The sequence below is a fragment of the Stenella coeruleoalba genome (assembly GCF_951394435.1).
Source record: "Stenella coeruleoalba genome assembly, chromosome: 20".
Lineage (NCBI taxonomy): Eukaryota > Metazoa > Chordata > Mammalia > Artiodactyla > Delphinidae > Stenella > Stenella coeruleoalba.
In genome coordinates, this window is record NC_137166.1 from 56,252,070 (window position 1) to 56,274,227 (window position 22,158).

At 44.2% G+C, this 22,158-nt stretch overlaps 1 protein-coding gene across 1 annotated transcript in view; it reads left to right on the top strand.

The window, feature by feature from the left end:
- Nucleotides 1–19,846, top strand: part of NLRP5 (NLR family pyrin domain containing 5) — a 28,931-nt gene extending 9,085 nt beyond the window's left edge. The window contains exons 4-11 of the mRNA XM_079906686.1: nt 273–440; nt 3,934–4,098; nt 5,835–6,005; nt 8,525–8,695; nt 11,218–11,388; nt 13,877–14,044; nt 17,216–17,386; nt 19,453–19,846. Of these exons, the coding sequence (XP_079762812.1) occupies nt 273–440; nt 3,934–4,098; nt 5,835–6,005; nt 8,525–8,695; nt 11,218–11,388; nt 13,877–14,044; nt 17,216–17,386; nt 19,453–19,585 (1,318 nt within the window). The 3' untranslated portion in view covers nt 19,586–19,846. The remainder of the gene's footprint in view (nt 1–272; nt 441–3,933; nt 4,099–5,834; nt 6,006–8,524; nt 8,696–11,217; nt 11,389–13,876; nt 14,045–17,215; nt 17,387–19,452) is intronic.
- Nucleotides 19,847–22,158: the final 2,312 nt, after the last annotated feature.

The window sequence follows — 22,158 nt, forward strand, 5'->3', positions numbered from 1 at the left end:
TGACATTCAAGGGGGAGCTAGAATTTAAGCACAAATCTTACTCGAGAGCTGGAGGTGTGCCCCGTGGGTGTCGAAATATTCAGGAGGGAGGTGGTTATGAGAGCACTTCTCCAGAGCATGAGGCGAGATCTGCTACACTAGCCTCAGAGTCTCTAAAACCATCCCTGTCCCGCCCTAATACACTGGTTTCTCTCCCCGGGCATTTCTGGGGCAGTTGTTCATGTCAAAATCCATCCTGTGGAAGCAAATGCTTATTTCCTTCTCCAACATAGCCTGCAGATCAAGACCCATGATGAGCATTGGGAACACCTCTGCTCTGTGCTCAGCACCCACCCAAACCTACGACAGCTCGACCTGAGTGGCAGCATCTTGAGTGAAGAGGCCATGAAGACCCTCTGCATCAAGCTGAGGCAGCCAACCTGTAAAATACAGAATCTGATGTAAGGCTTCCCAGCCCTTGTACATGCCCCTTTGCCTGGCTGTGTCATGGCTCTCCTCTCCCACCTACTGAGGAAGACCAATCTATAAAATGTATTTGGAGGGAATAAGTGCCATGGAAGGTATAGGAACCAAGTTCCCAAAAGCACAGGATGGGGAATGACTAAAGACCTTGTGAAGGGATTACTAAGGTGGCTTCATTTACTCGGGGTCTTGAAGGATGAATAGGAGTTTGTTAGTGAGGGAAAAGTGAGGGAGGCTCATTTCAATAAATGGTAGAGCATGAGGCAATAGCAAGATCAAAGTGCATGATCTGTGAGAGCCTTTAACTCAGTCCTTAATGCTTTTAGGCTAATAAGGTAACAAATATTTAAATATCCAATATATTGGGTTGGCCCAAAAAGTTCATTTGGGTTTTTCCATAACATCTTATGGAAAAACCCAAATGAACTTTTTGGGCCAACCCAATAAGTTCCTGGGTCTGTTGGAGATGCCAGGGTACTTACCAGATACCTAGAACAGGAAATGAAGGGCTTGTTCTACTTCAACAAAGGTTCTATTTCTACTTTTCCCTCCAGGACCAAGTGAAGCACATGTGACACTCAAGACTAGACCAAGTCAAGTTCTTGGCTGCAAACATTTTCCTCTCCTGTGGCCACTTCTATCTCTTCCCGAATTAGTTTCCTTAAACTGGGCTGAGCCAAGGAACTTGGTGATCCCAGAATAAGGAATAATGCCTTGTTCACCTTAAGTCCTACACCAAACTTGATTGCTCTGTCAGCTGTTATCTTAACTGTTTTTCCCTTGGGAATCCCTCCCCACTAGCCGCCCCTATGTTAAGCTCTTGTTACACCCTGTCACTTGCTTTAATCCGTGTCATCCATATATACACTACCAAGTGTAAAATAGATAGCTAGTGGGAAGCAGCCGCATAGCACAGGGAGGTCAGCTCCGTGCTTTGTGACCACGTAGAGGGGTGGGATAGGGAGGGTGGGAGGGAGATGCAAGAGGGAGGAGATATGGGGATATATGTATATGCATAGCTGATTCACTTTGTTATACAGCAGAAACTAACACACCATTGTAGAGCAATTATACTCCAACAAAGATGTTAAAAGAAAAAACAGTAACTCTAAAAAAAAAAAATCCATGTCATCAATATTTGTCATTCAGCCCTAATACATGATCATCGTAAAGAGATTCAGGTAGTCCAAAGGATTTTCAGTAAGTCCCCTGATGCCTCTTCTGCTTCCTGTTTGCCTAATTACTTTCACATATTCTCATAAATTTTCCATGCAATTATAAATATTTAGTGGCATATGAAGTTCTTAATCCAAATGATATCACATTGCACAGTCTGACATTTGACTTTTTTCTTCCACTTGAACTTGGCTAGATATCTGTAGCTCTATTCTTAATGAACTATAACATATTTCATTCTTTTTTTATAATTTTTTTGGAATATAGTTGATTTACAATGTTGTGTTAGTTTCTGCAGCATAGCAAAGTGAATTAGCTATACATATACATACATCCACTCTTTTTTAGATTCTACTCCCATATAGGTCATTACAGAGTATTGAGTAGAGTTCCCTGTGCTATACAGTAGGTCCTTGTTAGTTATCTATTTTATACATAGTAGTGTGTATGTGTCAATCCCAATCTCCCAATTTAGCCCTCCCCCACCCTTTCCCCCTTGGTCATCATAAGTTTGTTTTCTACATCGTGATTCTATTTCTGTTTTGTAGATAGGTTCATTTGTACCATTTTTTTTTAGATTCCACATAGTGATATCATATATTTGTCTTTCTCTGTCTGACTTACTTCACTTAGGATGATAATCTCTAGGTCCATCCACATTGCTGAAAATGGCATTCGTTTGTTCTTTATATGGCCGAGTAGTATTCCATTGTATATATGTACCATGTCTTCTTTATCCATTCATCTGTTGATGGACACTTAGGTTGCTTCCATGTCCTGGCTATTGTAAGTAGTGCTGCAGTGAACATCGGGGTACATGTATCTTTTTGAATTATGGTTTTCTCTGGATATATGCCCAGGAGTGGGATTGCTGGATCCTATAGTAGCTCTATTTTTAGCTTTCTTATGCATAACTCTTTTGCCTCTGTTGAATGTCTTCCCTGATAGGTTAAGCTCCATAAGGCACAGAATATTAGCATTTGTTTAATACACTCTTCCCAGTGCCTGATGCATCATAGGTACTCAAGTGTTTGCTGCTTTAAAGTAAAATACTTTTGACCTTTGAACAATGCAGGAATTGTTTTGACCCTTGAACAATGCCAAGCCCTGGCCCCACGCAGTCAAAAATCCAAACATAACTTTTGACTCCCCAAAAACTTAACCACTAATAGTCTACTGTTGACCAGAGGCCTTACCAATAACATAGTCAATTAATACATATTTATATATGTATTATATACTTAGTCTTACAATAAAGTAAGCTAGAGAAAAGATGTTATTAAGAAAATCATAAGGAAGAGAAAGTATATTTTTACAGTACTGTATTGATACCATAAATTGACGTTGTCTGTTTATAAGGGGAATCATTTGTCAGTATCTCCATCAATATTATATGATACAAAATACTTTAGATGTTATATGTATAACATACATATGTGTAGATACATACGTGTTACAGTGGACATCAAAAATGAAAATATAATGTGAAAGAAATTCATATTTATTTACAGGTGTAATGATTCATGCATAGATAATGAGGAAGCAGCAATAAGATTGCTTTATGGTAGCCTAGCCTGTACACTAATGAATGAATCATCATAATTTTTTTTTTCTTTTTTTTTTTTTGCGGTACGTGGGCCTCTCACTGCTGTGGCCTCTCCCGTTGCGGAGCACAGGCTCCGGACATGCAGGCTCAGCGGCCATGGCTCACGGGCCCAGCCGCTCCGCAGCATGTGGGATCTTCCCGGACCGGGGCACGAACCCGTGTCCCCTGCATCGGCAGGCGGACTCTCAACCACTGCGCCACCAGGGAAGCCCCATTATAACGTTTTTATGGCATCCATATTACAGTCATACTCATAATACAGTATTGGAAACATTGTTACATTTTTTAAAAAAACACCTGTGACGATCTGCTGATACAGTGTCTACAATTATGAGAGAGAAAGGCAGACTGTACAGTAATGCAATTCTTTGAAAGCAAAGTTTTAAAACAGTGAGAAAACAAACACATTAATTTTATACTGAATATCACTCACCTTATTCCTGTGTAATGATAGGCTATCCACTTCAATACAAGTTTTGCACACAATGTTCTACATATATATTTTTATTGAAAAAAATCCATGTATGAGTGGACTTGTGCAGTTTAAATCCATGTTATTTGAGGGGCAATTGTAAATGCAAATAATGAGAGATCAGAGTTGAAATGGAAGAAAGAGCAAGAAGGAAACATTAGGATACAACCAAATGTCACCCAAATGTCTAACTAGTGTTTTCTTTCCTCTTCTGTAGATTTACAGGTGCCCAGATTACCCCTGGTCTCCGTCACCTCTGGCTAACGCTTATCAACAGAAATATTAAATACCTGGACTTGGAAAGCACTCACCTGAAGGATAGAGATGTTATGATGGCATGTGAAGCAGTAAAGCACCCAAACTGTTTGCTGGAGTCTCTGAGGTAAGTCCTGGGTATGGTTTTTGCTTGGCGGATTTCAGGGCTTTATTGTTTTTACTTTTTATTTTGAAATAATCATTCACAGAAAGCTGCTAAAATATTATAGAGAATCAGGAGTCTGGATAAAGTTGGTGGCGATGGCTGCACAACAGTGTGTCTATAATTAATGCCACTGAATTGTACACTGAAAAGTTAAGATGGTAAATTTTGTGTTACGTATATTTCACCACAAGAAAAAAGTAACTTTCAATTTTTTTTTTCTGGCAAAAACCAATTTTATTTAGGCTGTTAAAACATTTTTTTATTGTGGTACATTGACTTGTATATATGAAACTTACATAACATTATATTTCTTTTTGATTAATTAATTAATTAACTTTTGGCTGTGTTGGGTCCTCTTTGCTGCGCATAGGCTTTCTCTAGTTGCAGTGAGCGGGGGCTACTCTTTGCTGCGGTGCATAGGCTTCTTGAGGTGGCTTCTCTTGTTGTGGAGCACGGGCTCTAGGCGTGCGAGCTTCAGCAGTTGTGGCACACGGGCTCAGTAGTTGTGGCTCTCGGGCTCTAGAGCGCAGGCTCAGTAGTTGTGGTGCACGGGCTTAGTTGCTCTGCGGCATGTGGGATCTTCGTGGACCAGGGCTCAAACCTGTGTCCCCTGCATTGGCAGGCGGATTCCTAACCACTGCTCCACCAGGGAAGCCCAGGTCCTACTGTTAACACGCAGCTTCCAAGACCCTGCTGGGCACAGGCAGTCTGCTTATAGAAGCAGAGGGAGCTTGGGGAAACCTGGAGGTCTTATGGACCTGACCCAGAAGTGGTTCAAATCACTTCCCCTCATATTTCTCTTAGCAGGAACTCAGTTCTGTGATCATACTCACTGCAAGGCAGGCTGTGAAATGTAGTCCAACTCTGCATCCAGGTAAAAGCAAGAACAGGTTTGCACAATTAGAGCAATGCCTGGCTGCGGTATTTACTCTTTTAATCCTCACAAGCACCACTGTGATTGGTAGCGGTTATCTCCATGTTTCAGATGGTAAAGCTACTTGCAAAACGGCAGATTACGTGACACATCAGGCCTAGAGGATATACTATTTAAGGGTACCAACTTGCCAATAGATAGATAGGTCCTGGAGATCTAATGCACAGTATAATGATTATAGATGCCCCAGTATTGTATTATAAACATCAAAATTGCCAGGAGACTAGATCTTAATTATTCCCACCAAAAACAAAAAAAAAGAAATGATAACGCGTGATGTGATAAAGGTTATAGCTACTGCTACATTGGCAATCATATTGCAATATATGAATGTATCAAATCAATGTATACATATTGCAATGTATAAATATATCAAGTTACACCTGATACACAATGTTACATGTCAGATAAATATATGAGATGTCAGCTTTTGATAATTGCTATGAATAAAATAATACTGAAGCAAGAGGATGGGGTTGGGTAGGGAAGGGCAGGCATAGTTAAGGAAGGTAGTGAGACTCGCTTACTCAGAAGAAATGACACTCCGGAGAGTGAATGGAAAATTGAACCACAAAAAGACCTGGGGCTGGGCTGAGAAGGGGTGTTGCAAACAGAAACAGCAAATGCTCAGACCCTCAGGCCGGAGCAAACAGCATCCAGGAACCGGCCAAATGGACAGAGTGGCTGCCGTGCAGGGAAGGAGGGGAAATGGCTTGCTTCCGGGAAGAGGTGAGGATGTGTCTCCCGTTGCCTGTCTCTGCAGGTTGGATCACTGTGAATTAACCCACACCTGTTGTCAGGTGATCGCCCAAATGCTTGTTACGTCCATCAGCCTGAAATCCCTGAGCCTGGCAGGAAATAAGGTGACGGACCAGAGCATAAAGTCTCTCTGTGATGCCTTGAAGGTCACACAGTGCACCCTGCAGAAGCTTATGTGAGTTGAACTCTGTTCACCAGAGTTATCTTCTCTTGAGATCATCCAAGTCTGTGGGAAAAGGGAGGGGAATTGGCTGAGTAAGCCGAGGGTTAGAATGGGAGATGGGACCTCGTGGGAGAGCCCAATGTGGAGGTTGGAGAAAGACCCAAAAACTAACATCTGTGTCTTTGCTACTGACTCCAAACGGATATAAAAGACCAGAGCAGAAGCTGAACTTGCAGAAACAGAGTAGAATGGAGGTTGCCAGAGGCTGGGAGTGGGGAAATGGGGAGCTATGTGTCAAAGGGTATAAACTTCCAGTTATAAGAGGAATAAGTTCTGGGGATCTAACATACAGCATTCAGATTACAGTTAACAACACTGTACTATATACTTGAAACTTTCTCCAATGCCCAAATCCCAAAGAGACGTAGGATTGTGGTTCAGCTGCCATCTATGGCATCCTTAAGCGCCAGGCTCTGTGCTAAGTGTTCTCTCCCGTTAACATCATTTTCACAAGAAACCTACCAGCTGGGAATTTTTTCCTCCCACTTGCTGGTAAGGAAAACAGAATCCAGAAGAAGGGAAGTCTCTTGTCTCAGGTCACACAGGGAATAAAAGGCACAACTAAACTCTGAGCTCCCGTTTGATACCTAGGGAACTGCTCTGTTACCTGGGAATTTCCTCCTTGACATCCCACAATTCGGACAAGGTTGTTTCTCCCCACCATTCCCAAAGCGTGCCATGGCAGGAGCATCCTCCTTCAGTGGGAGTTTGGTTCTGAATCCGAGCAAAAGTTGAAAACCAAGTGGCACTAATTACCCTTTCAAGCCCAGAAGGGGGAAAAAAAATCACAGTGGAAGCCAACATACCTTCTAGCCATCAACCTGTGGAGGGGTGGGGGAGAAAAACTTTATTCTGCACTCTTATGATCAGTATCTGGGGCCTGCAAATTAAACAGACAATGGACAGATTTGCAGGAGAAAAGGTATACAAATTTTATTGATGTTAATTTTTTTTAACGCGCGTGGGGCCTTCACGGAAAGAAAGTGAAAATCCCGAAGAAGCAGTTAGACTCGGGAGCTTATATATCATTTTAACAAAAGGTAATGAATTGCGGAGAAGTGACTAGACAAAGGAAAGGGGTTTGGGGCTTCTATGGGCTGATAAATTATGGGAAGGTGACTAGGAAGTAAATGGGGGAAACTAATAGAAAATAAGGGTTCTAGGAAGACTTGCCTCAGTGCCACCTCTATCTCTGTGATAAAGGTTGTTCTTTCCCTGGTACAGGAAGTGGGGGAAATGTGTGCCCTGCTTTCAGGCAGATAGGTGGAGGGCAGAGAGCTCCTCCTGTGTCTGGTTTTTCTTAATTGCCTCCAGCTCAAAATACTGTTTAAGTCAAAGTAGCATATTTTTGAGGTGGCCTGTCCTGATCCCTTTCAAGTCCAACCCAGCAAGCATTTCTTCCTTCATCGAAAGGAACCACCACCAATAATACAGCGGAAGTGCTTGCTATGGGCATTGCACTGCTCTAAGCACGTCAGATGTGTCAATTCATCTAATTTTGTCACAATCCCATGAGAGAAGTACTATTAAACTCTCATTTTCAAGTACTGTTGCTTCTTAAGCTTTGCTAAAGTGGTGGACTATCTAGTTTGTATCTGTGGGTCATAGTGTATTAAATGTTAAGTCCTTCTAAATAGGGAAGTCACCCATCTCTGCAAAACCTCACACCACAGTAAAACAGCCAGATAGAGAGATTTGCTTTGCCCAGGCGCTGCCCATGGTGGTTGATGGAAGATTTAATCACCCACGATATTTAGAGTAGTATTTTTGTTTTACTTTGTTCTGTTTTGTTTTGATTTGAAGTATAGTTGATTTACAATGTTGTGTTAGTTTTGGGTGTACAACAAAGTGATTCAGATAAAAATGTACATGTATATATGTATATATATGTGTAGGTATATATACGTATGTATATACACATATATATATTCTTTTTCAGATTCTTTTCCCGTGTAGATTATTACAAGACATTGAGTAGAGTTCCCTGTGCTGTACAGTAGGTCCTTATTTGTTATCTATTTTATATACAGTAGTCCATATCTGTTAATCCCAAACTCCTAATTTATCCCTCTCCGCCACCTTTCCCCTTTGGTAACCATAAGTTTGTTTTCTATGTCTGTGAGTCATATTTGTTTTGTAAATTCATTTGTATCTTTTCTTTTAAGATTCCACATATAAGCAATATCATATGATATTTGTCTCTCTCTGTCTTACTTCACTCAGTATGACCATCTCTAGGTCCATCCTTGTTGCTGCAAATGGCATTATTTCATTCTTTCAGAGTGCAATTTGGGGACTGAATCACTGGAGTTGAGCTTGCAAGTTAAACACGGACATGATGTGACATCACCAGATATCTGCCAGGGCGTGTCGGCTATGGGGGTGACCTTTCTCTCCCTTCCTTGCAAGGGAGGGAGAGATGGAAATCTAAGAATAGATATCATTGCCTTTCTGGGACTCTCTCCTTGCAGACTGGGGAACTGCGGCCTCACAGCCACTGACTGCCAGCATCTGGCCTCGGCTCTCACCAAGAACCAGAGCTTGACACACCTGTACCTGTCAGGAAACAGCCTGGGGAGTGAAGGCATGAATCTGCTGTGTCGAGCCGTGAAACTTCCCAACTGTGGTCTACAGAGGCTGATGTGAGTCCAACTCGCTGCCCTGCGAGGATTCGTAGCTTTATTACAAAGAGCAGAAAGCAGTGGGGAACGTGGAAATTGTCAGGACGAAGGGACCTGATAAGTGCCACATCCTGCTCCTCCTGAGAGCGTCTATATTTCATCCTTCCGTGGAAAATTCCACCTCTGCCTCTGTGTTCTCTTACAGTGGGAAGTCCTCATTTATCCAAATACAGCCGATTCTCATTACTGGTGGCAGTTGTGTTCTGTAAAGTTGCCGTGAATACTGAATTAGCAAATGCTGAATTAGCGAATACTGAACCATTGCTCCTGGGGGGAATACAGGGTTAGGTTCCTGGGAGCCGCTGGTCACATTTTTTTAAATTTATTTTATTCAAGTATAGTTGATTTATATTGTTGTGTTAATATCTGCTGTATAGCAAAGTGATTCATTTATACATATATATATTCTTTTTCATTATGGTTTATCACAGGATACTGAATATAGTTCCCTGTGCTATACAGTAGAACCTTGTTGTTTATCCATCCTACAGATAATAGCTTACATCTGCTAATCCCAAGCTCCCAATCCATCCCTCCCCCAGCCTCCCTCCCCCTTGGCAAGCACAAGTCTGTTCTCTATGTCTGTGTGTCTGTCTCTGTTTCATAGGTAAGTTCACTTGTGTCACATTTTCTTCAACCAATCAATACATAACCTTGTTTTGTGTGTTTCTTTTTAAAGACACTTTATTTAATGCATGTTATTGATTCATTAACATTGAACTCACAGCCCACAGCACTAGATCTCCTCCCTGAAGGAAGCTTATGTGATACATATGTTTTCTCCATAAAGCACATCCCAGCCTTCTTACCCTTAGGACACTAGACAGCACCTTAGCACTACCCTTGGGGGCCATTTTAAACAATGAAGTCACCACCAACAACCAAAAAAAACACAAAAATGCAAAAAATCATGGCGTTAACTGGACCGTGAAAAGGATGCCTGTTTATGGTGGGACAGCTGAAAAATTCCAACCTCAGCTAGGAGCATGTGCAACCGACAACTCAAATTTTTCTCTGCTCTGCACATTATTGATTTGAAAATATCGGTTTTTGGGGACACCAGTGTTCGCAAGGAGGCGGATTCAGGAATGCAGAGTCCATGAATAATGAGATTTTTCAGTACTTCCCTGGCGGTCCAGTGGTTAAGACTCTGTACTTCCAATGCAGGGTGCACTGGTTTGATCCCCAGTCAAGGAACTAAGATCCCACGTGACGTGTGGCCAAAAAAAAAAAAAGAGAGAGATGAGATTTTTAGACGAGGGTACTGGTGATGTAGGATTATTAGCCAGAAAGTGTGTGTGACACCCACACATATCTGGGGGTGCTGCGTACCCTAGCTATTTTACAGTAGGTGTAGGTGTCCCTGTCACTGTTTTAAATACTGCCCCCTCGTGTTGCCAGACTCTTCCATCAGAAATCTTTGGTTTGACGGTAAGAATGTGAGACTGTCAGCCCTGCTCAGGGCCGACAACCAGCTCTGCCGTTTCACCTCTTTGACCCATTAGTCCACCAACAACGTCACGTGAGGGGAAAATATTCGTGCATTAATGGTGTACCTGTAGCCAGAAATTCTGTTGAAGCATATAACTTTGATTCATATGTCTACCTTACGACGAGTTCTAAGGTTCCCCAGTGAGTAAGTATGGGGAGATAGCAGTGTAGAGAGACTAGTGGGCACCACCCCCTCGCCAAGATGTCCGTGTCCTAATCCCCGGAACCTATGAATATGTTACCTTACGTGGTAAAAAGGACTTTGCAGTGTGATTAAGTTAAGAATCCTGAGGGACTTCCCTGGCGGTCCAGTGGTCAGGACTCCATGCTTCCACTGCAGGGGGCGGAGGTTTGATCCCCGGTCAGGGAACTAAGATCCCTCAAGACGTGCGGTGCAGCCAAAGTAAAAATAAAATAGAATAGAATAAAAGAGCAAAAGAAAAAAATTTTAAAAATAATCTTGAGATGGGAAGATTCTCCTAGATTATCTGGGTGGTCCCCATGTAATCACACATGTCCTTCAGAGGAAAGAAGGAGGTAGGAGACTCACAGGTGGAGGGGTGATAACAGAGTGATAACAGTTGCTGGCTGGAGATCGAGATCTAAGGCATGGGGGCAGCTTCTAACAGCTGGAAAAGGCAAGGGAACAGATTCTCCCCAGAAGGAACACAGCCCTGCTGACACCTTGATTTCCAGACCAGTGAGACCCTGACCTCCAAAACCGTGAGATAACATAGGTGTGTTTTTAAAACACTAAGTTTGTGGCCACTTGTTACAGCAGCCACAGGAAGCGAATGCACTGAGCATGGAGGAAAATTTTAAAAAGATGGATTTTGAGTAGCATCCAGCACGTGCACTGTGCCAGGTGTTCCAAGGTCATCCCATCCCTGACACCCACAGGAGGAGAAAACTGAGGCCGAGGGGAGTTGCTCACGTGAGGTCACACTGAGGAACATGTATGACCGTCCTCTTTCCCTGTGTGTGCCCTGCAGATTAAACGCGTGCAACCTGGATGTGGCTGGCTGTGGCTTTCTTGCGTTTGCACTCATGGGCAACAGACATCTGACGCATCTGAGCCTTAGCATGAACCCCTTGGAAGATGACGGGATGAACCTTCTGTGTGAGGTCATGATGGAGCCGTCTTGTCTCCTCCAGGACCTTGAGTAAGTTTCCCTGGTTGTTGGGGATCAACTCTACCATGGGGGGGCCTGAGGTTCTAGAATGTCAAGAGCGATGGTACCACAAATGAGTTCTAGGGTCGACTGAGGCTCATTCTTTCCAGTGGACACTCTGCGTAAGTTGATGTGTTGACACTGCAGTGAGTATGGGAAGGAAAGAGAAAGTATTCTGAACGGGAGCCCCGTGGAAGGATCTGTGGGATTCTAGGACATGCTTGATCTCTAAAACCTCTTTACTTTTTAGAACATCTTGCACCAGGTTAATCTTCAGCTATTCTTTCTGTTTGTGGGGTGGAGGGGGAGGGGGGCAGCTGTCTATCTCTCAATCCCTTTTCTCTCTGGGGCTCAAATTTCTTCACCCCTATTGGAACATTTTTATGTACTAGGAGTATTCCATCACTAAACCAACTAGAAAAAATTAAAGGACCTCAATGAACAGAAATAAATCTCTAAGCTTGAAACCAAGCAATAATCACTCAATATTTCAGTTAATGTCTCCCGGATGCATAAGCAGTATTGAATGTGTCACAAAGAAAGGATCCTAGCAGTTTCCACTTCAGGTATTCTTACCATGTGGCAGGCATGTGCTTCTCAATATTTCTGCAGTTCCCCCACCAATCATACACCAGGGGGAACTAAAACTCCCAAGGACCATAAACCTTGCTTGGGTCTCACGTTCTGTCCTTGAGGATAAGCAAATCATAATAATAAATGAAGCACGATATGGTATTCCATTTAATGGTGCATAATAACTTTTAAAACCCCCCAGAGCTGGGACTTCCCTGGCGATCCAGTGGTTACGACTTTGTGCTTCCACTGCAGGGGGTACGGGTTCAATCCCTGGTCAGGGAACTAGGATCCCACATGCCAAGTGGTGTGGCCAAAAAATAAAATTTTAATAAATAAAATCCCCAAAAGCTTATGTCCAGTGTTTTAGTCATGTGTCCCTTATCAAACTCTGTGTGCTTGATAGCCTTTTCTTATGATCGATTACAAAGGTAGAGTTAGTGGACCAAAACGTGGGACCACTTTGAGAGCTCTCCCTCCCCAAAAATAAGTAAACGAAAGGAATTGGATAGAGATCATAGTACACAAACCTCTGAGTAGCCCCCAAGTATTAATTCTTCTATTTCTTTTCATGGAATTGGCATTTTGAGCCCTAATGCTGCATGGTATAGAAAATTCAGCTTAGTCCATTGGAGATGCCATTTCTTTGGGGTTGCACTTAAGTGCTGGGAGATTTTCTGGTCCTCACCATCACCATTGGTCCATACTGGCCTCTAAGACTTGTTCATTCCCACCTGGTCTTCACAAGTGAGTCCTTCCTCGTTCTTTTTTCTTTTTCTTTTTTTAAATTTATTTTTGGCTGCGTTGGGTCTTCGTTGCCGCATGCGGGCTTCCTCTAGTTGTTGCGAGTGGGGGCTACTCTTCTTTGCTTTGTGCAGGCTTCTCATTGCGGTGGCTTCTCTTGTTGCAGAACATGGGCTCTAGGCACATGGGCTTCAGTAGTTGTGGTGCACGGGCTTCAGTAGTTGTGGCGTGCAGGCTTCAGTAGTTGTGGCTCATAGGCTTAGTTGCTCCATGGCATGTGGGATCCTCCCAGACCAGGGATCAAACCCATGTCCCCTGCATTGGCAGGTGGATTCTTAACCACTGCACCACCAGGGAAGCCCTCCTTCCTCGTTCTTGATGTGAATGCCTCATGGAGATGGACCCAGTGGGATCATTCTGTGCTGAGCACACTAAGTTGATGATGTGAGACTCCGGAGCTGTTTCTGTCATGTCTACTCAGATGACTCATATAGTCACTACTGAAGGGGCCATTTCCACCCTCTCCCACTCCTCCTGGGAACAGACACACAAGACCCCTTCTCCTTTTGGATCCCAAACCCTACCTAATGTTTCAGTGACTTCTATCATCTTTTCTGTCCCTCTCAGGACTCTGTCCCTTTGTCAGAGGCTCTACCAATTTCTACTGGCGTTTTTTTCCATCTCTCTCCCTGCCCTCCACCAGGGAGAATGTTTATCTCATTTTCAGGTGAAAAGAATGCTCTGATAGCTCATTTCTTTGTCTGAAGACGCCTCCAGTCTCTTCAAAAACTTTCCCCACCCTCTGCTATTATCTGTCTCTTGAGATGATAAACTGTCCTAAGCTGTTCACAGGGATGGACAGAAAGATCCCCAGTTAGGAAGGAACAAGGGGAATCTCTACTAATGTTTCTGAACCTTATCCCACTGTGGCGCTCTCCTCAAAAGGAGAGATATTGTCTCTCTCTCTAAATCTCGCTCAATAATCTCCATCTCTCTCCTCTTCATCTCAACCTCTCTCTCCCTCTCTCTCTCCATCTCTCTATATCTATTCATCTCTTTCTGTCTTCATCTCTCTCTCTTCATCTCTCTCTCTCTCTCTCTCCATCTCTCTCTCTCTCACGCTCTCTCTCCCCCACCGACCCCCACTTCCTTCCTCTTGCAGATTGGTAAAGTGCCGTCTCACTGCCGCTTGCTGCAAGAATCTGTCCTATGTCATCACAAGAAGTCAACACCTGAAGAGCCTGGATCTAGCCGCCAATGCCCTGGGTGACCACGGGATTGCAGCGCTGTGTGAGGGATTGAAACAGAAGAATTCTCTGAGGAGACTTGGGTACGTTCCTGGGATCACCTCTTTGAGGGCTGGGCACAGAGTGAAGGGGACCCAAACGTTAAGTCGCTTGAACAAAGACCGTGTTCTGATTTTCACAATTCCATCAAATTAGACAGCATACAACCACGGCAGAGTAACAGACTGAGGCACAAATTCCAACTGGGCTCCTTTATGTGGATGAATTAAATAGCCAACGCTTGAGAACAGGGTCTGGAGGTAGTGAGAACTAAATAGATGCATGTTTACTGGAAAACCCATGTGTGCTGAGCACAGTGCCAAATGGTGGAGGTATGGACATATATGGACCATGGAGTGGCTGCAATTATGGTCTAGTGAGAAAGGTGGACCAAAGAGCAAATGATGACATGGCTGGTTCTCAAACCCTAGTAAGCATCAGAATCACCCCAGAGGCTTGTTTAAAACAGTGTGCCAGTACATACAATGGAATATTACTCAGCCATAAAACAAGAATGAAATAGTGCCATTTGCTGCAACATGGATGGACCTAGAGATGGTCATACTAAGTGAAGGAATTCAGACAGAGACAGACAAATACCATATGATATGGCTTATATGTGGAATCTAAAAAAAAGGATACAAATGAACTTATGAAAAAGAAACAGACTCACATAGAAAACAAACATCGTTACTAAAGGGGAAACATGGCGGGCAGGGATAAATTACAAGTTTGGGATTAACATATACACACTAATATATATATATATATATATATATATATATATATATAATATCCAACAAGGACCTACTGTACAGCACAGGGAATGCTACTCAATATTCTATAATAACCTATATGGGAAAAGAATCTGAAAAAGAATGGATATATATATATAATATATATATATATATTATATATATATACACAATTGAATCACTGCTGTACACCTGAAACTAACACAACATTGTGTCAATAAATCAACAATATAATGTAAAATAAAAAATTTTTTAAAAAAAGAACTGAAGCACTGACACATGCTACAATGTGGATGAACGTTGAAGACATTAGGCTAAAGTGAAATAAGCCAAATACAAAAGGTCACATGTTGTATGATTCCATTTCTATGAAATATCCAGAATGGGCAAATCCATAAAGACAGAAAGTAGACTACAGGCAGACCTCATTTTATTGTTCTTCCCAGATACTGTGTTTTTCACAAATGGAAGGTTTGTGGCAACCCTGCATCAAACAAGTCTATCAGTGCCATTTTTCCAACATTTTCTCACTTTGTGTCTCTGTCACATTTTGGTGATTCTCCCAATGTTTCAAACTTTTTCATTTTTATTATATTTGTGATGGTGATCTGTGAGCAATGAGCTTTTTTTTTACTTTCTAATTTTTTAACTGAAATATAGTTCATTTACAATGTTGTGTTAGTTTCAGGTATACAGCAAAGTGAGTCAGTTATACATTATACATATAACTATTTTTCAGATTCTTTTCCCTTATAGGTTATTACAGGATATTGAGCATATTCCCTGCGCTATACAGTAGGTCCTTGTTGGTTACCTATTTTATATACAGTAGCTTGTATCTGTTAATTCCAGATTGGTGAACTTTGATGACTTGATGAAGGCTCAGAAGATTAACATTTTTTAGCAATAAAGTATTTTTTAATTAAAGTACACTGTTTTGGGACTTCCCTGGTGGTGCAGTGGTTAAGAATCTGCCTGCCAATGCAGGAGACATGGGTTCAATCCCTGGTCCGGGAAGATCCCACATGCCGTGGAGCACCTAAGCCTGCATGCCACATCTACTGAAGCCCGCACACCTAGAGCCCATGCTCTGCAACAAGAGAAGCCACCACAATGAGAAGCACACGCACAGCAACAAAGAGCAGCCCCCGCTCACCGCAACTAGAGGAAGCCCACGCATAGCGACGAAGACACAATGCAGCCAAAAATAAATAAATAAATATTTTTTTAAAACTACATTGTTTCTACAAACAATAAATGCTGGAGAGGGTGTGGAGTAAAATGAACCCTCTTGCACTGCTGATGGGAATGTAAATTGATACAGCCAGTATGGAGAACAGTATGGAGGTTCCTTAAAAAACTAAAAATAGAGCTACCATATGACCCAGCAATCCCACTCCTGGGCATATACCCAGAGAAAACTGTAAATCAAAGACACATGCACCCCAATGTTCATTGCAGCACTATTTACAATAGCCAGGACGTGGAAGCAACCTAAGTGTCCATCAACAGATGAATGGATAAAGAAGACGTGGCACATATATACAGTGGAATATTACTCAGCCATAAAAAGAAATGAAATTGGGTCATTTGTAGAGATGTGGATGGACCTAGAGACTGTCCTACAGACTGAAGTAAGTCATAAAGAGAAAACCAAATATCATATATTAACGCATACATGTGGAATCTGAAAAAATTGGGAAGGTAGATTCTTAACCAGGGGACCACCAGGGAAGTCCTGCTGCTGATTTATTTTATACCTAGTTGTACCTCTTAATCCCCTACTTCTCTATTGCCCCTCCCCCACCACTGGTTTTTTTCTCTGTGCCTATGACTCTATTTGTTTTCTTCATTCATTATTTTTTAGATTCCACATTTAAGTGAAAACATACAGTGTTTGTCTTTCTCTGTCTGACTTACTTCACTATGCATAATACACTCCAGGTCCACCCATGTTGCTGCAAGTGGCAAGATTTTGTTCTTTTTCATGGCTGAGTAGTATTCCGTTGTGGTATTTATTTTTGGCTGCATTGGGTCTTTGTTGCTGTGTGCAGGCTTTCTCTAGTTGTGGCAAGTGGGGGCTACTCTTTGTGGTGTGCAGGCTTCTCATTGCGGTGGCTTCTTTTGTTGCGGAGCATGGGCTCTAGGCACGTGGGCTCAGTAGTCGTAGCTCGCGGGTTTCAGTAGTTGTGGCTCGCGGGTTTCAGTAGTTGTGGCTCGCGGGCTCTAGAGCACAGGCTCAGTAGTTGTGGTGCACGGGCTTAGTTGCTCCATGGCATGTGGGATCTTCCTGGACTAGGGCTCGAACCCATGTCCCCTGTATTGGCTGGTGGATTCTCAACCACTGTGCCACCAGGGAAGCCCCCCGCTGTGATTTTAAAGTTGTGGTGGAAGTCAAACGTGTTGAAGGAGGGATCCGGATCTTGGGGTCATTCCTTGGCTGTGCTGTGCTCTCTAAAGGTTGGAGACATGTGGACTGACCTCCAATGGCTGTGAGGCCCTCTCCTCTGCCCTCTCCTGCAATCAGCACCTGACCAGCCTAAACCTGATGCAGAACAATTTCGGTCCCAGAGGGATGACAAAGCTGTGTTCGGCCTTTGCACAACCCACATCTAATCTACAAACCATCGGGTAAGTCCCCGGCGATGTCTTCTGAAATACGAACCTCCTTCTGCTAAGGCACACTAATTGGCGGAGAAGCAGTGGATCTGAGAAGCTGAGACCTTGTGTCATCAACCAGATCTTTATCCAACCGCTAAGTGCCCACCGTGTTCCAGGCACCGCCTGGGGTGCTGTGGATACAGGGTGGGTACAGTGCCTGGTACCCTGGGGTTTCCTCTGGGGATGGGTTTGGGGAGCGTGGAGGGATGACATACAAATAAAATGTTTATCTTCCAAAAAAACCCCTAAAACTGGAATTACCATAGGATCCAGCCATCCCACTTGTGGGTATACACCCAACAAAATTGAAAGCAGGTTTTCGAAGAGATATTTGCACATCTGTGTCCGTAGCAGCATTATTCACAATAGCCAAGAGGTGGAAGCAACCCAGGTATCTACTGATGGGTGAATGGATAAATGACGTGTGGTCTGTCCATACCATAAAATATTATTCGGCCTAAAAAGGAAGGAAATTGACACATGCTACAACGTGGAAGAACCTTGAGGACACTATGCTTGGTGAAATAAGCCAGTAACAGAAAGACAAATACGACATGATACTACTTAGGTGAGGTCCCTAGACTCATCAGATCCACAGAGACAGAAAGTGGAATGGTGGGGGCCTGGGGAGCGGGAGACGGGGAGTTAGCGTTTAACGGGGACAGAGTTTCAGCTGGTGGAGATGAAAAGAGTTATAAGGATGGACAGTGCTGATGGTTGCTCAACAGTGTGGATGGACTGAGTGCCACTGACCTGTACGATGAAAAATGGTTCAGATGGTAAAGGTTATGTGTATTTTCCCACCATTAAATGTTTTTAATGTTCAGGATTACTGCAGGTGGTAAACACCAAGAAGGAAACAAAAGAGTAAGAGAGAGTGACCCGGTGTAGAATTAATTTTGACGATAGAAAAAGTATTTGCTGCTTAGCACCTCATGTTTGTAGACAAAATAGAAGCTCAGGGCACCCCTGGAGGTGAAGAAGTACAGCTGTGATTGAGGGAAGTAAAGACCTGACTGGAGAAACATAAAACTTGTGGCAGCACAGAAGGCCCCTTGTGGTCGATTGTGATGTATTTATATCAGTAGCAAACTTCCCGGTTGACTAACTGGTTTCTCCTGTATGGTCCAGCGTACAGCAGGTGGATTTATCCAGGGGTCAAGTTTTGACTGATGGACGCCACCAGAAAGAACGCGATGGTTGTGGTGTGAAATCCGAGGGGGAGGGTGGATTGGAAAGCATGGCTCAGTGGATTTGGAGATCTTGATGCAGCCAAAGAGAACGGTTTCAGCGATCACTTCAGCGAGTGAGCTGAAAAGGCAGAAGGCTGTGTTGAAAAGGGGCATATTTGTGTCGGTGACTCACGAGGCAATGGAGCCTTTGATGAGATAAGGTTGTGACTTAGGGGACTTAGCAGGTAAAGATGAGAAGAGGCAGACCTAGATTTTACTAATGGACCTTTCAGGAGGCTGTTTCCTCATCTGTCAAATGGGGACAATACCATGTGTCTATTTGGATACCTGTTTCTCTCTCCCAGAATATAAGCTTCATGATGGTGGGGATTTTGCCTTGTTCATCACTGTGCCTCTAAACCCTGTAACAGGACCTGGCACAAAGTCAGTTCTCAGGAAGGAGTTCGTGAATGGATGAAATAACCATGTCTGTCTCTTCAGATAGCTATGAGGGACAGGTGCCTGTAAAAACTCAGTGTAGCGTCTGCCCTGTAAAGGGCTCCTTTACAAGGAGGGACTGACTTTCATTCTATGGGGAACACGCTGTTTCTCCTCAAGAATACAAGAGGAGGGACTTCCCTGGCGATCCAGTGGTTAAGACTCCGTGCTTCCAGTGCTGGGGATGGGGGTTTGATATCTGGCCAGGGACCTAATATCCCACATGCCGTGTGGTGTGGCCAAAAATTAAAAAAAAAAGTGCAAGAGGAGGTTTCAGCCCCTTGGTGGGGTGTCCAGGAATTCTGAGGAAGGGAGAAGCGTCAGAAGCAAATTCTCAGAGTAGTAAGTCCCCTTTTTGCTCCCCAGGCTGTGGAAATGGCAATACCCTGCTCGAATAAGAAGGCTTCTGGAGGAGCTAGAGCGACTCAAGCCGCACATTGTAATTGGTGACGGTTGGTATTCTTTTGCGGAAGATGACCGGTACTGGTGGAAAAACTGAAGACGTAAAAACCCTCCCCACCCACACTCACTCTGATGGAGGAAACTTCTAGGGTCCAGCTGTGCCCAGGGGTTCCTTTTCAAAGATGGATAATGATTTCTGATTCTCATAAAGCCCTCATAGGTAGTGATTCTTGTGTGTCCACTTTAACTTGGTCATTGCATTTGCCTGAGGTAGGCTTGTGAACTTCATGTCATAGGACCTCAGTATCTGTGAAATGTCTGTCCTACCAGAGGGCATGGAGAGAGAATCAAATAAACACTGAGCATTTGGAAAAAGCATCCAGTGGCCTTCTTTTTTTTTTTTTGGCTGCGTTGGGTCTTCATTGCTGCATGTGGGGTTTCTCTTGTGGCGAGCGGGGGCTACTCTTCATTGTGGTGCGCGGGCTTCTCACTGTGGTGGCTTCTCTTGCTGCAGAGCACGGGCTCTAGGCGTGCAGGCTTCAGTAGTTGTGGCACGTGGGCTCAGTAGTTGTGGTACACGGGCTTAGTTGCTCCACGGCATGTGGGATATTCCTGGACCACAGATCGAACCCATGTCCCCTGCGTTGACAGGCGGATTCTTAAATACTGCACCACCAGGGAAGTCCCTCCGGTGGCCTTCTTGATCAATGTGGGTGTGATTCCAGAGCAGAGGAGGGAGGACTTAGGTCCTTAAAAGTGCCCCCAAATTTTGATAACACAGATCTGCTGGTTTTTTAAAGCACATATCTGAATTTCAAAGGAGGATGTGACTATCATTCAACATCTGAGATATAAACACAAAGCTGAATTTATTGCTTAGTGTAGTAAAGAACAACTGGTCTACCACAGTCTCTCCCTCAAACCAACCCCAAGAGGTAGGTAATAGTTTCCCTATTTTACAGATAAGGAAACAGAGGCCGATGGATGTTGACATTTGTCTGTCTGGTGTCACAAAGTCAATTAGTAATCCAGAGAAAACTCTAATTGGAAAAGACATGTGCACCCCAATGTTCACAGCAGCACTATTAACAATAGCCAAGACAGGGAAACAATCTAAATGTCCATCAACAGAGGAGAGGATAAAGATGTGGTACGCGTATACACTGGAGTATTACTCAGCCATAAGAAAGAATGAAATAATGTCATTTGCAGCTACATGGGTGATCATACTAAATGAAGTAAATCAGGAGAAAGACAAATACCATGTGGCATCACTTATATGTGGGATCTAAAGTATGATGCATAGTTGCATGCACATTTCTTTTTATATTTGCGCCCCCGGAAGGCAGAGCAAGAGGACAGGGAGCATCTCCTGGAAGGCGACCACTGGCAAATCCAGGGACATCGCCCTGACCTAGTACGTCTGGCCACGGGGTGGGGACCCAGGGTGGGCACATGCTGCCTCCTGGATGACTCTGGGCTCTTCCGTTGTCATTTTCTCCAGTTGGATCCTTTCCCCGTGTCATGTGATGGAGCACTCCCTTCTACCCACTCCTCACACTCTGCAGGTGGGTAATGTTGGGGGTGTGTGTGGTGTGAAGCCATGTCAGGTCTGATCCTCTAAGCTACAAGTCACAGAATTCCTGACCTGAGGTCACTGAGTAGAAGTTCCCCGACTGGTGAGTTTAGTGAATTCGGCAGCACCGGGAGAGCAGGATCTCAACCCACCTCCCTGCCATTCCCTTGAACGTCCCCTGGAGCTCACTAGGTGGCGGTAGAGCGTCACCCAGAAAGGACGGCTCACACGTCCCCAGGGCAGGTGTTTCATCCTCAGCACTGTGGAACTTTGGGGCAGGATAATCCTTTGTGGTGGGCAAGGGGGCTGTCCTGTGCACGGTAGGGCATCGAGCAGCATCCCTGGCGTTTACCAACTAGATGCCAGGTGCAACCCACCCCCGGTCCTGAGAACTAAAAACGGCTCCAGACATCGCCAGACGCTACCTTTGGGGCACACTCACCGCCACCCGAGAACTGCCACTCTACGTTAAACAGAGAAACCTCCCTCGGAAGCACCGCCACACCCCGCGGGACAGAACTGCTTCCCTGGCAAGCCCACATCGGCGTGTAATGCTGAGGGTGTGGCCACTTCTCGTTTCCCTCGTAGGAGGACAGCTGTTTCGTAGACCCAAAGGTATAGCTGCCAAAACTTGGAAGCAACCAAGATGTCCTTCAGGAGGTGAGTGCATACAGGGCCTGGAGAGGGTAAGCGGCACCTGCTGGCAGAACAGGGACTTGAACCCTGGTTCCTCACCCCTGCATTAGGTGCCTTCCCGGGACAGGAATTAGCTGTCAGTGACCAAGGACCAGGCACTTACAGACACTCCCAGGGATCCCTTGAGACAGTCGAGACAGGCAAGATCTTCTCTGCACAGAGGAGGAAGCCGAGGGTGAGAGGGACTAGCTCACTTGCCCAGAGTCACACAGCCTATATGCAGCACCGTGGAAACTGGCCCAGAATCTTTCTTGCCCCAGGGGTAGGGAGAGAATGACTCAACCCAAGCCCTTACTTCAACCCAAGTGACGGGGCACGTCCCTTCCACCCACCAGGCACGACTCCTCCCTCCCTCCCTCCCCCACCTCCGGAAGTGCCCAAGGGCAGCGCTGGATGAG